This window comes from Solanum tuberosum, unplaced genomic scaffold (assembly GCF_000226075.1).
Source record: "Solanum tuberosum cultivar DM 1-3 516 R44 unplaced genomic scaffold, SolTub_3.0 scf00051, whole genome shotgun sequence".
NCBI classification, from domain to species: Eukaryota; Viridiplantae; Streptophyta; class Magnoliopsida; order Solanales; family Solanaceae; genus Solanum; species Solanum tuberosum.
The window spans coordinates 416,227-432,384 of NW_006238978.1; the positions used below are offsets into that span (position 1 = coordinate 416,227).

The window sequence follows — 16,158 nt, forward strand, 5'->3', positions numbered from 1 at the left end:
TAATATATATATATATATATATATATATATATATATATACTAAAAAATTAATAAATATTGCATCTCTTATTTTAATAAAAAAAAATGCTAAAAGTATAATCCACAAATTATTTGGCTTTATAGATGATTAATGCCCTTTTTTGCAAGAGTCAAGAACAAGAAATATTTTCAAACATTCAATAAGTTGAAGAAGTCATAACTCATAAGTTGCAAATAGAAAATTGAAATCAATCTTCCTTATGGGATGATGATTAGTCAATATGTGGAAAATTTACAAAAATAATTACACTAACATTTTAAATTTTATAATTCGGTGGTTGATATCTGTATTGAAGCTCACGTGTTTCTGAATTCCAAAACAATTTTCTTCATACTGATTCGAACTTAAGATGTCAAAATGTGGTTATGGTTCAATACAACTATGTCCCTTTTTACTTATTATTTTTAACAAATCAAGAAAAAGCAAAAAAAATTTTACCGATTATACCCTCGATTTATTTTGAGAGTTAACCTTTTTGAAAAAGGTAGAGCCTCTTTAATGAGTAAATTAATTTTGAAATTCTATCAATTAATAGGGGTAAAATGGTAAGCTTATTAGATCAATTATTATTTTCTTAATAGGTATACCAAGTCAAAACCGAACAAGTAAATAGAGACAGAGGGAATATATATTGATATACACACATTATATTTAGTTTGAGCCTGCACTCTGTATTTATATTAAATCAATAACAAAAAAATATATTTTTCTATAAATGACATGTGGACTCCCTCTATTTTTCACATGTAAGGTGAAAACAGAAAATTACTTAATTTAATATTAAAATCAAGTGAGAATAAGTATTTATCGTATAATATTCCTAAGGGCACTATGAAATATAAAAATAAAATGAACTAATAATTCAGGTGTTACAACTTCAAATTGGGACCCCACATTACGTGTTGATGATGAATCATAATATTAGGAATTTTGCGTGATTGACGATGAAATCCATATAATATATAGTTTTTATTTGTCTTTTTTATTATTACTATTATTATTTATTTTATTATTTTGTGATATTTTCGATGGCAAGAGATCTCTACGAATCTTACTAACTACAAGACTAGTAGACTTGAGAGATAGAAAGAGAAAAAAGTTAATTAGTTACAACCTACACTTAAAATAGACCAAATATTCTTCAACTTTCTTTTGATATACTAATGTTTTTATATTCGTAAAATGTTCAATCAAAAGCTCTTACAAGTTACAAAGTCTTCACCATAACTCCAAATATGTCCCACCATGTCTCCTTACCCCATCCCCCCACTTCCCACCCTCAGTGGCGTACTCAGAATTTTCGTTCAGGGGGTTCAAAAATAAAAGTATAAACGTGTATATAAGCCAACAAAACAAAATTTCAAGGAAGTAGTAGTATATAGTTTTAGTGGCGGATCATTGATTTTTTTTGGATTTAAAACCACACTTTTCGCATGTTTTACAAAATAAAAAACTAAAAAACAAAAGTGAAAAACGGAACTGAAACTAAAAAATAAAAAAATAAAACGCTAACACAAGGATTCAAGCCCTCGACATGAAGCTTAATTTCAAGGGGACCAGCTGTCGCTGGGCTATTAGTTTCTCCTTGTCATTGAGGAGGTTCAAAATATATATATCCACATAAATATAGAAGATTACCTTATATATATCGTGTAATTTTTTCCCGAGGGGGTTCGGGTGAACCCCATGGAACTCACGTGGGTCCACCCCTGCCCACCCTAGCCCCGCAAAGTCGAGAATTTATCGGAAAACAATTTAATTCTCTACTCATAAAAATAAGAGTAACATACATGTATATTTTATCCTTTCCAGACCTCAGCTATAAGCCTATAGAATTGATATATATACCTGTATAATTTTATAGATGAAGTCTGAAAAAAGATGAAATATACACATATCTTACTTATTTTTATGAATAGAAAAATTGTTTTCAATCTATACGAGTTCGACATAATTTAGTAATTTAAATTTTAATTATTTATTGATATTTAAAAAATATATTAAGTAGGCGTTTGAATATTAAAAATGTGATATTTGAAAAGAGTTGTGTTTGAACATTTATTTGAAACTCATCTTTTATATATATATATATATATATATATATAAATGTTAAAGAAAAACAATCCAATGTGTAATCAAATGTTGTTTTGATATAATCCTTTTGAAAAATATTGAGAAAAAATATGAAATTCGAAACTCAATGCTAACTAGCATTTGACATTATTATCCTAAAATTCAGAAACCATAAAGTTCATATTCTAGACTCGCAATGCCTCACTTTCAAATTTTCTCTCAACACAATTTAGACTTTAATATTCCATGCATAATGTGTTGATTTTAATATTTGAAATTATATTTTGAATCATTGAATGAAAGCTTAGCTTATACATTCTTTTGAACCGTTAGATTCTAATCATAACTAACCATAATTAGTTTGTATTACTACTAAATTAATGAAATGACCATTTTAAAGAGACAATAAGGATATGATTTGATATCCAGAGGCTTTAGACATGCATTTTCCCTAGTAATAAACAACTTTAATCACTACAGGAAAAATGTGAATTACATGGGAATTTTTCTAGGGATTAGTATGAAAATCCGCAGGAAACTTGTTTTCCTGTAAATTTTCATACTAATCCCCAGGAAAATTCTCATGTAATTCACCCTTTTCTTGTAGTGAATTATCTTTTCTTATAGGTAACTATGATACCTATCTACATAAATGAAAAATTCAAAAGTCAACTTAACAATGACTTAATTTAATTAATTAATTAGGAGGCAAAAGTTCATGCATGATGAATGTAGGGTCAATTAAACTAATGGTGATTAATTATAATAGGATTTGTTAATATGAAATTAATTATTGCTTCTAGATATAGTAGTAATAGATTAGGATCCCATAATGAAGCTTAAGATATATTTTACAACACTAAACCTAACAGCCTATAATAATTTATAAATATATATAGCTTCATCTACATCACTACATGGATCCAATGTTTTTTCACTTTCCTTTATTCTCTTATCTCTCTTGATAAGGTTAAAAGTAGAGAAGGACGTGACCTAATGACCAATAAAATAACTGCAAAAAACCTTACATATCATAATTTATACGAAGCAAAGACGAGAAAAAATATTATGTCATTTATTTCCATTTATCTAAGTTTTGGCGAGTGTAGATATTCGATATACCAGAAAAACGCTAATTTTCAATGAATTCTATCGCATGTCAGTATCTGGTTCCTCGGTAACATTTCCATTAGACGACAAGCAAGATTTCAATAGAACGTCTATCATATATTAGCGATATTCTGATACTGATAAGAAATAAATAGTCGAGATACACATAAACGATCTCGATCAGTACTATAAGTATATAAAAACTAAAGAAAGAGGTTGGGAAAAATAAAAAATCAAGGATTGGGCCACACAATGACCTTGCTATGGGGCTCAAGAAATTGGTCTGACTCATAAGGGAAATTTAATTAGTGAAGTGACCCTCAATTAATTGGGAATTTAAAGGGGTCATACTTAAAAAGACATTGAAACTTAATTATAGCACTATAAGTTGTTGGGACTTAGCAACAAATAGCTAAACAAAAAATATTTTGGATTTATACACTTTGGGTACTTTTGTAACCTATCTATGAAAATTAAACAAGTGGTTAATTAACACAAATAGTTTGTACTTACTTTAGGGTTTTGTATGCTAGCTAGCTAGCTTTTCATTTTTGTTAAACACAAGTAGTTACTTGCTCCATTTACATTCATGCATCTTACTTTTACAAATATAATAATAATATACATTTATTAAACTTTAAATTCTAATATTTTTATGTATCTTTAATTTATATTTATTGATAATAATACTTGAAGTATATATGTAGTCTGTTTTATTTTAAAGGTTACTATAGTCCCACTTTTATGGACGGATACATATAGTTATCGATCTCTAAATGCAAAAAATAATAATTTAACATTATCGATGCATATTAAGCTAAGCTCGTCGTCCTAAATAATAATCAGTTTGTAATTCCCATAATTTTAGGTATTTTGAATCGCTATCCCGTATTCCAGTAAGGATTATGGTGAAATGGAATATTTCTTTACTCTTAACCACAAATTTTGAGTTTCTGATAAAGAACACATTGCTAACTCTTTAATGAGCCTTATGTTATGTGAATTTGAATAAGTCGGAACTTTAAAACAAGTGGGACCATTTTTGTCCATTTTCTATGATTATAATGAGGCCAATGCTATGCAAGTTTGAAAAAATAGCCACAAAAAAAGCCTAATTATTAAAGGAAAAAAACAAACTTAGTTTTAAATCATGTCACCTTTGCCACATTTTGGCCAGATTCATTTTTTTAGCAGACACCACTAATTTATCAAAGTGCATTAAAGCCATATCATGTTTGAAATATATTCTTGTGAAAATCTGAAATTTCAACTACCAAAGATGTGATTGTCCACTTTTGCAAACTTTATTGGTTGTAGTAGTACTTTGGTTTAACTTTTTGGCCATGATTTGGGAATTTGGTTTGAAAATTGGCACCTAAATTCAACTATTTTACAAGTTTTAACCAATCTATATTTAAAAAGAAAACACTATTAATCTACTCTACCAAAGGAAACCACTTGAAACTTCTTAATTGTACTTATAAAGTTGACAAGAGTTAGAGAAGGGTTATGTCTCGCAAAATCGGATCTAGGATTTGAATTTAATACAAACGAATGACTTGTAAGGTTTTGTTGATTTACATAAACATCCTTTTTTTAGGTTACTATTTACTTTTTATTTTTCATTTTTTAGAAGTTGTGCAAATTAATATATCCCTTGGAATTGACAAAATATTAGACTGTCATCTAACATCTACAAAGTTTTAGGCTATGGTATGATGTTCTCTCATAAGATTTGTAGTTTTCTCAAAAAGGATCTTTAGATCGTTGTCTAAAAGGTCATAAAATGTAGAGAATCAAAGGTTATTTACTAAACAGTTATCTCAAAACGTGATCACACGTAAATCATAACAACTTTAGCAAGTTTTCACTTATGTATATCTACATTCTACATCAAACATATTGAGTTCAGATCAACGGTTGCTTTAATGTTAAAATCCTTAGTCGGGAGCGTTACCCTTCGACTGGGGTCCTACTTGACGCGGATTAGTTGGACTCCAATAAGAGTATCAGACACCAGATGAGAAACCCAAAAACAAAAAACTCAACTTATGAACACCCCACCTACCCCTCAAAAACCCCACCCCTTGCCTAAGTACTTTTAATTTATAGCATTCTTGTCCAATCAACTTTGTCAAATTCCTTGTTGAATCATCAACAACTGTCCTTAAACAAAGTGTTAATTTCTTTTCCATGTAATTGTTAATTAGTGGCTTCCACCATCATAATATATTACTAATTAAACCAAGACCTTAATCATGTTTTTCTTGTTAATAATTAAAAATTATGATGTTATTATCGTTCTAAGATATCCCAAATCTTGATTATGGCCCACCAACTTGGTGTTTATCAAGGAAATTAACCAATAATAAGTGATTACACAAGTTATTAAAGTTAAAACATTACATTATTTCAGACATGATCCATCAACAAACAAAAAAAGTTTAAACAAAGATGTCTATTAATCAACTTTTTAATCATTTTTTTTCCCTTAAGCAACCATTACTTTGGAAGGATTTAGAAAAGATTAATTAAAGATCACATCCAAATCCAATGAATTAATTCAAGTTGTAATATTAATCCCTTTTTTGATATGTTCAAAGAATGTTTAATTAGTGACGTACAACTTCTGTCACTAGACAATAAAAGATCTTCAATTTAATTTAACGACAAATTATCAAAAATCATGTCAGTTATGAACTGTTTAATGACAAATTATCTAGAAATCTCATAAGATACGAACTATTTAACGACGAATTTCGTATCTAATTATTATGATCAATATATCAATAATATCATCAATTTAATCCAAGTGACACAAACCTACTCTTTTTTAACATATAAAGGCCTAATAGGTTGGGTGGAGTACTGGAGTCAGCTTTAAGTCATGTGAAGTGACAATTATGTTTATTTATATATATATATATATATATATATATATATATATATATATATATATATATATATATATATATATATATATATATATATATATATATATATATATATATATATATATATATATATATATATATATATATATATATATATATATATATATATATATATATATATATATATATATATATATATATATATATATATATATATATATATATATATATATATATATATATATATATATATATATATATATATATATATATATATATAAAATTGATGACACAAACTAATTATTAATTAATTTATAATAATTAATCAATACTCTGAACAACATGAAGCCTAACCTTACTTTATAGTTTAGGTGTCTATAAATTATAATTTAATATAGTATAGTTAATGGCAATTCCATCAAAATCTTCTTTTAAAAAATAAATAAAATTTCTAACAATAATAGAAACACCCGTGAACTATATAAACACAACATATAATTAAAAAAAGAATAGTTGGGAGACTTTTGCACATGTATTGGAACTTAATTAAGTAGTTAATTAATTAATTAATCATACACATTAAATTATCCTAATAAATATATAATTCTAACTTGTTAATTATTTTATTTTTATAAATTCTTATAACACTCCACGTGTTTGTGTGTGTCCCTATAGATCCCACCAATTTACTTATTTTTTTTCTTGCCTTTTTTGTTACTCTTTTAATGTTTCATTGTTTTTCCCTTTTTGGTATACATCCTTTGTATCTCTATCTTTAAAACTTATTGACAAATCATGAATCGAATAAAGAAGATTCTGGTTCGATCAGAATTCAGATACGACTCATCCATATCCTACTATCTAACATTGGAGATGACGACTGTGAGGTTTCCGTTGTATATATGACTCAGTCGGTTCTTCGAATAACTTCATTTGATTCTTATGACAAACATAAAAGAGCTAATATTGACGCCATACATTAGTCAGGTTCGAAAGGATATAGAAAATTATACATGCAAATAGATACAAAGACATATACACTCATAGGCATGTGGTACTTTTGTCAAGACTAACAAACTTTCTAGCAACATGATCATATGCTTAACTTCAAAATATATGCTTTAATTTTATTATAAACAAACAGCTTTTTGATTTTGAGGCACATGATGTGCCATAGGAGTCCAAATTCAATGAATGCAACCATTTTTTTTAATAATTTGCATAAGCAACAAGATACTTTAATTTGGTTCTATGAGAAGAATTCAAATCAAGCTTTTCTTGAGACAAAATAGAAAAGAATCATATATATTCCATGTTATGCATTAAGTCATATTTCCAAAAAATGAAAATAAAAAAAATTAAGTTATACGATAACCTACACGATATGATGTTCTCTTTACTTGAGTCAAGGGTTTATCGGAAACAACTTTTCTATCTATACAGATAAGAATAAGGCTACATACACACTACACGCTACCTTCCACAAACCCTACTCGTAGTATTATATTAGATATGTTATTGTCGTCATTGTCAAGATACAATATTATATATCTAGGAACTAACTAAAAAGAAGGCCAAGACAACTAATCTACTAAACACAAAGAAAACAATTATAAACCGTACTATGTTTTAGCTAAAGAAAGAGTTAGAAGTTAGAACATATAAATAAACAATACTGAATGTTTTGAACTTTGTTTTATTTTATTTTGGTTGATTAATAAGCTTAAGTACAATGTCATGATTTTATTATTATACATAACCTTATCCAAACAGAACTTATTGTTATTTTATTAGTTAGGACGGCAAATAAAAATTCTCAAAAAGAATAGAATGGTCCCAACCCAACATTGGCCTAAAATTAATTTTGAATTGTAATCTCTTTAACTTTTCAAGATAGTTGATTTGAAAAGAAATTTCACACGTCATTAACTTAACATAATACACTTTCTTTTTTTTCGAGACGAAAAAAATATTATGATTATTAAGAACTCGAAGAGCACTTCCTCTTCTAGTGATCAACAAAGAAGAGAATCCCGTTGAGTTCTTATACTTTCACGCGATAGAATCGAATCTAGATCTGAAAATAATGGAGTACATTGACTAGTACATTATGATACACAGCAGAAGAATCATACGTACAATACAGGAACAAAAAAACCTTCTATATCTTCGATCAATCGATAGAAAACAGACATCAACATGCCCAAAAAATGATATTTTGAAAAAAATTAATGAAACAAAGGAACGTCTCGGAACCCCAAGAAATTGAACAAATAATACATGCGGAGAATTCTTCAGGCAGCCCTCGTCCTTGAACGCGGAGCTGGAATTGGAAACTCGTAGCATCTAGACTATGGATTACCTTCAGTCTGGTTACTTCTTCTCGGATCCTTTGAGGTTAAGGTTGAACCATTTTCTCTTCGCGTATTTATCCTTGGAGTCTGAACTGCCATCTTCCTCTGGGCTATCGGGTTTTGAGTCATCACCAGAAGGTTTACTGCTACCTCCGTTACTGAAATGACCACTCCCACTGCCACTTAAGGTAGCAACTGTCCTTGTAACGGTGAAAGAAGAGTGGATGGTGTCTCTCTGTTTGAGCAGCTCTTCGACCTTTACAAAAACAACATCACTCAGAGGGTAACTCACAGATGATTCTTTTCCTCCGCCTCCAAAACCCCCGGGTATAAATCAGAGTAACTAAGAAACGATAGATATAGGCAAACCAAATAGATCATTCTATCTCAGTGCAATGAAACTTAGGTAACAGACAAACTTACAGACTGCTTCTCCTGGCTGTATCTATTGGTCACTTCCTGGAACCGCGCTAATGCCTGTAAACACCACATGGAAAATAGTGGAATGAGGATGCATGAGGTACGACAAATGAATGACAGACATTGTCGATTAGCAGATAAACAACCTTTCTATATTCTGTCTCAAACTGTCGAAGCTCATTTCTCTTCCTCAATATCTGAGCCTCGATATCCTGGAGATTATGAGTTGTGTCCTCGTATGTCTTGGCACACAGAGCCTCAATAGTGTAACTAGCAGGCTTAAAGAAATTATCTCCTGCAGACATCAGATCAAATATAGACTTAGCATTTGCATAATCAGTAGCAATTAGATAGTGTTTGTCAAAAACAAAACAATATATTCAACAAAAATAAAAGCAGCTCAGACCATAAACAGCAAATATGTGAGTGCCAGCATTTAGTTGTGAGACCTCACAAGGTTGAAGGCCCTCCAGCCTCTTAAAGAAAGCAGCTTCAGGATCTTTGGCCATTGCTAACTACATCATCACAAGTATTATCACTTTTGATAACACTGTATGCTATACTATTGAATTTTAACCACTAAGATGAATTCACATACCGCATTTACAGTTGAATCCATTCTGTACACTTGAAAGTGCAAGAAATACATTCCCGCGGAGGTTACCTTGCCGGCTTTTTCACTATCTTCCTGTAAATAGTGACAATGGATCAGTTTTATTAAGAAACACTAATCACTAAATTGCTTCATCTAAAATCCAGTTTACAAGCTCATAAATACAGAAGATACACACAGGGTTGGAACTTGGAAGTTACAAGGGAAAAGAAACATCTAATATACTCTTTAAGGTTCAAGATAGACATGTATAGCAAGATGCAAACCAGATTTTTCCCATAGTGATAGCCAACAAAAGCAGGCGAGCCTACCCAACTATTTTGGAGCTTTTTCCCGGCAACCACTGACGAGCTATTTGGATACACTAAAGTTGAATTTACCTTCTTTCCACACAATCTTTCGCTAGTGGCTAGAAAAGTTATTGTTCTACTCCTAATCATCATCCTATCTATACATTCTTGAGAACTCATGAATCATTACACCTTTGTGTCATCCTTGCTCTCTATTTACTTTCCTAAGTCTATAGGTAAACTTCTTTCACATTAAAGCTATCACAAACACCGATCGAGGAGATATCTTTTAATTTTGGAGACTAATTGAGGATATGTTCTGGCTTACACCTTGTGGTACTCCGGAGCTTTGTCCTTTGCGTCCGATAATTCTACTGTTGGTTGTTAATGAGCAACAATAAAAGTTGGTAAGGTGGTTGGATTGATATACCCAAAGCACACTTGGTGGCCAAAGGCTATGCCCAAAATTTTCAACTTAATATGATGACACATATAGAAGAATAGCCAAATCAAAATGATATGTGATGACCGTTCTAGGTGTGAAAACTTTGTTTGGATCCTTAGTGTACAACAGAAACTTACTAAAATTGGGTGTACATGGGGAATCTATAAATGTAATCAATATTGGAATGATGCATGAACTCTCTTAAAAGGTTAGAGATATACCATTTATTAACCAAAACTGGAGGTATGCTATTTTCTTATATAATTTTGTCAAATTTTCTAAGAAATGATAGAAAAGCCATTTTACAAATGTCTCGACTACAAAAAATATAAAGTAAGATCAGGCAAAACATGCCTACAAAATTCATTTGTTAGTAATTAAACATATCCAGCCCTAGGGCGATAGTTCCCTAATCCCTATTACTGCTTTATTGTTCTCTAGCCACATCAAATTACTCGGAATTCAGCATCAATTCCATTTAACTTTACTCTAAGCATACATCGAGGTTGTTCAGCAGAAATCTATAGCAAGAAATATCTCAAGCACACAATAACAAAGGGTTGGCTATAGGAATCCTCTGTAAGCACACAATGAAGAATAAAAACTGTAAAATGCATTACCTGCAAGGCCAGGCCGTAACCCCCACTCACATCATGTTCAAAATATAGTAGCTGAAAATTTCATGAAACTCAGTTTTAGTATCACCACAGTAGGAAAAAAAAGGCATGAAAATACAAAGTGCATGAAAGTACCTATCATATAAATGTATAAAATGTACCTTGAATTTGCTTTGGGCAGCTGAAGTAACTCTTACTACAATCCCTGCTTCTGCTTGTTCGTCACTAATTGTTACACCGAAAAAATGAGCATTTTGCTTTTCTACCTGCATTAAAGCTCAACGGATGTCAAAACCCTGGTACAGCTGATAAATTTATCCGGTCACTTGAAGAGACAATTAAATTATACCTTTCCACTGACTGATGTGCCAATTGGAAGAGGGCGGACCGTGACAGTTCCATTCAAAGCTTCTTCAAGAACATTAGCAGAAATAGTTGTTTTGATAGGAACACCCAACTTGCTATCCAGAAAAAAAAAACAAATTTAAGAAAACTAATCAAAAACATCACCAGAAAGAAAAAAATTTGGGAGGAAGACTAACCTAAACAATGCTGCAAACATTGTGTTGACAGTTCCAAGGTTGGACAAATCAATTTCCATATCCATTCCTTCAGCTTCAAGAGCCTTAAAATTAAAGAAAAATGTCAAAAGAATCCAGAAATGGCATCCCTTGAGCGTAGTAGATTCATGAAGTTTTATCAGCTATAGCTTGCCAAAGAAACTAGCCAGAATTGGAACTCAGGCTTCCAACACAAAATGCCTATTGACCCAGACAAAAATAACTAAACGATATTGATACCCTGAGTAAAGTGAATGACAAAAATAAAAGGCAAAGAGCATATACAAGGCAACAAAAAGGAGATATTTTCACCTTGTTAATTGGAGAAATCTTACACTCAACAAGATATCTAGGCATAAGATTTTTGAAACTATACAACAAAAGCTTACTCAACAAGATATCTAGGCGTAAGATTTTTTGAAACTATACAACTACCAGATTCTATTACCAAGTTCATCATCCAAAGAGACTCAAATTAAAGTTGGCAAGTAGAGTCATCTCCCAAAATGGCTGGACAATCATAATTTCTATCCTAGCTAGGCCAATATGCTTTTTTATGTGCAGATCTGGTCTATTGGGACAATGTCCAGTAGCTAGATCCTTTCATTGTACTTCAATTCTCACTTATTTCTAGCATAAAATTTTATACAGTCGTTACATGAATGGCATCACTTAGATGAACTATAACCTTCGAATTGAAAGATACTGGCATTAGGAAGATCTTGTAACACACAATAGAAACACCTTTTGCTACTAACATGAAAACAAAAACTGCCTTTGTAGGTACATGTTGTGTTGTAACATGTTTCTAATATATTTTGGGGACCCTATAAACAATCCTCGACTAGAAATCTCAAGGAGAAGTGAGGAGTCCAGAAAATGGCAGCTGATAGGATGACTTTTCAGCTTTACACCTATTAATATCCACAAATACAACAGGACAGAAACTTCGAGAATGAAAGGAGTGTTCTAACATATAGATTGCTGCAGCATTATCCTACAACTTTCAAGTATCCACATTTTGTTGAACCTTTACGATATGTAAAGTTTATATTGTCAGCACTTAGTATTCAATCTTTCTAGATATGCTTGGTTGAAGCCATAAAGTTACAACCTATCATATAAGCAATATTAGCCTAAGCTAGCTCTTATTTCTATAACCATTCTTGAAATCAAAAACATAAAGAGTTCTATCTATGAACTACTTTCTTTCTACTGCTAACTCAGTAACCTCATTCAAATGCAACGTGATACATAGCAAGCAAATGTAAGGATATATAAATCAAACAAAATATTCTCCCATGATTTCAGTCTTTAAAAACAGCAAAATAGTAAAAGTCTTTCGCATCATACATCATTGCTCATGATGAACAACCATGTCGGAAAAAAATATGTCTTTTACAGTGGCAGGGGGTGAGTACCTCGAAGCCAGCCATATCATATTGCCTCCTTTTCTCCGGATCAGATAGAATGCTATATGAGTATGCAACCTCCTTGAAGAGTTCTGAAGCTTCAGGATTGTTAGCATTCTTGTCAGGATGATACCTGCCAATAATTTATGCATTCCATTATTCATCCACAAGAGCAAGTATCAAATCAAAAAGTTCCCCAAATCCCAACATCCACAGCCCAAAAAATTTCAGCCACCTTTTCCTCTATAACCAAATTTCACTTTCCATCACATTCTTTTTCTCCATCAGATACATCATACGTATATATCAGTGTTATCCAAGGCTCGCTTAAGCCCAGAAGCGAGGCTCAAAATGCATTGAGCGATTCGCCTCGCTTAATGAGCGCTTCAATGTCGTCATCAAAGCTCTAAGACATGTTTTTCCTTGTGAATGAGAATTTCCTGAAGAGGCGACGCTAAACCATTGATATTTCACTTTATCGTAAAAACAATCAATTTCTTTGTTCATATATACTTGTTTTTCATGCTTATAATTATTAGTCTTGGACTTAAACATATATATATATGTTTTATCCATTTGCGCCTTTTCCCCCAATAAAGCCCACACTTCATTTGCGCCTTTTCCCCAATAAAGCCCACACTTCATTTGCGCTTCAAGCCAGTGAACCTTAAGAGCATTTTTGCACTTTTCACTTTTGATAACACTGGTATATATATGGTAAAAGCAAGTCTCTCCATTTATATTATATTTCTTCAAATGACAATATGCGGCAATCATCACATAACCTAATTAATTAGTTGACCATAAATTCCACAATTTTTTGTCTTACTACCGTAATTCAATAACCGCGTGTGCCGTGTGGTAACAGCAAGCTCCAAAACAAATACCAACAAAAAATGCATACACATTTCGCCACAATCCTCACTAAATTTCTGTTTAGGTTACTGGTTACACTTACACCTCAGTTATACCATCATTCAATACCGCTCTTAAAGCACCCAAGGGTGTGGCCGTTCCCTAGTGCTTCAAGATTAAAGTTTTCACCATGAAGTGAAACACTATGCGATTTCTTCACATCTGTCTAGCCTTGGTAGATAGAGTTACCTAGTACCCTATTGTTAGTGGGAGGTGGCGGGCATCTATGTAATTAGTCGAGGTGCACGCAAGTTGGCCCCGACAAACACCTTAAACTCCAACTACTTGTGTCAGCTACATAAACTTGCTACACATATTCTGCTTTATTCAGGTCTATTTCAATCCAATACCACATTTAAACACCATTATAGCAAAAACTAACTATAAACTAAAATTAGAAATATGTATTAGGAATAAACTTACTTGAGAGCAAGCTTTCTATAAGCAGTCTTAATCTCCTGATCCGACGAATCCCTCGTAACAGCCAACACTTCATACGGGTCTCGTCTTACCACCGGAGCCGATGGCCCCTCCAATTTTGAACCACTCATTACACCCTTTTTCCACCGCAAAAATCAATAAAACACAAAAAAAACCTTGATTTCCCAAAATCTACAGACAAAAAACAAGATTTTAACACAAACCCATTAAAATTCGAGATGAATTAATCAGTTTTTAATACAAAATTCATAAAATTGAATCACCCCTTTTCGTTTCTTGGATAAATATCAAATTTTTCAACAAGTATAACATCCATTAACAGAGAGATCTAATAACAGGAATCAAAATCAATGCAATTATACTAAAAATTGAATAAAAATAGCCAGGGTTTAAGAGAAATTTACCCCAAAAAATTTCTTCAGCTGAGCTTTTTTATTTGCTTTCTCTGATTTTGAAAAAAAAATTTCAATTTTGAAAGTTTGTGTAGCTAAAAATTTTATCAGGAGAAGTTATACCTTGTGAAAGTACAAATATGTACATGTGAGGTTAAGGAAATATAGCTAGCTTTGCTATTCAAAAAGTATTTTATAGGGGCAATCTTGTCCCAAAAAAAAATGAAAGCTTGATTTTTGTTTTTTAATATGGTTTTTTGTTTGACATGTATAGTCTTTCTTCGAAATTATTTGGACAGATGGATCCTCCTATTCTGTTTGTTTTGACAATTTATCTTAAGGTCTTCTCGCCGAGAGGTCTCAATGATAGAGATAACAACCTAACGGGTGGAGTCTCCATTTCTCGATCTTATTGATAGAGGTTTTCAGTCGCTGAAATTTATACTTGAATATCGGAGAAGCAAGGTTAATCTATTGTTATTCTTTAAAAAAACAATGTACATTTCTATGATTGAGTATATTTAAAATTTGAACCTTTTATTTTACCGCAAAACGTTAATGGTACTTTTACAAGCATAAGAAATATATTTATTTTGTAAATGTAAATTTCGTATCAAATTCAAATATGTATTGTATATCAAAACGGGTGAAAGACGTGGAGTAAATGATTTTCCAAGATTATATTTATAGTTTATAGTATAATATATAATGTCATCTCTCTGTATTCATTTTCTCATAGTGAACATGGGGAGCTGGTTTAGTTGATTGTATATCATGTTGAATATTGATTCCTTAATTTGCAAGTTGTCTCTCTTTTTTTAATTTGCACTCGATATCTATATTAAAATCTGATCAAATTTAAATTCATATATTGCATAATTTATTTTTGGAAACGATGCTCTCAACAAGATTTTTTTCATTTTCAAATATTCTAACTCAAGAGCGAAAGGATTTCGAACCGTCCCACGACAAACCATGTGGTCCTTCGTGGCCAAGTTGCTATCTCTTTGGCTTTTAGTAATGCTTCATGATGTTTAAATCATTTATCTTTGATAGGAGAACGCCAACATATAGTTATCTTTTCTTTTTTTTTCTAGCAAAAGAAGAGATTATCATCAATATGAATTGTCGTGCAGTGGTAAAATTATTAGGGATCACACCTTCAGCGAAGAAATAAGGTGACCAGATGGAAGTTTTTGAAATCCCAACAATATTTTCTATATAAAAGAAACTCGAAAGCTTAATGACTTTATAGGATAGGGGCGGCTTTTTTTGGGTTAGTGCGCGCCAACATGCTAAAATTACCTTTTAAACTTCTTCCATATTAGGAGGGTTAGAAGGCATTTTCCAATCTACGGTCCCTAGGAGCAAAGGGTTAGGCATATAGTATTGACCCTCTGACTTCCAGTAATGTGTTGTGCGACTCCCATGAAGCAAATGAAGGAAAGCTCTTTAAGCTTCCGAGTGAGCTTACGCTTACTCTCAACCTCTTTAATTGATAGGCAGGTTGGGCTCGGCTTTACTGAAGAAGAAACGGCGAAGTTTCAACTACTACCAAATGCACTCCACGAGTGGATAAGTT

General features: G+C 31.6%; 1 protein-coding gene across 1 annotated transcript; it reads right to left on the bottom strand.

Moving 5' to 3' along the window:
• Window positions 1-8,179: 8,179 nt before the first annotated feature.
• LOC102582042 (chaperone protein dnaJ 15-like) lies at window positions 8,180-14,697 on the bottom strand. The gene is made up of 12 exons (XM_006344087.2): window positions 14,589-14,697; window positions 14,167-14,355; window positions 12,838-12,961; window positions 11,399-11,481; window positions 11,206-11,317; window positions 11,018-11,122; window positions 10,860-10,910; window positions 9,490-9,579; window positions 9,298-9,406; window positions 9,038-9,186; window positions 8,895-8,948; window positions 8,180-8,727 (listed from the first exon to the last, which is right to left on the bottom strand). Exons 2-12 carry the CDS (start codon window positions 14,292-14,294, stop codon window positions 8,491-8,493), a joined length of 1,242 nt encoding a protein of 413 aa, XP_006344149.1. The 5' UTR covers window positions 14,295-14,355; window positions 14,589-14,697; the 3' UTR covers window positions 8,180-8,490.
• Window positions 14,698-16,158: the final 1,461 nt, after the last annotated feature.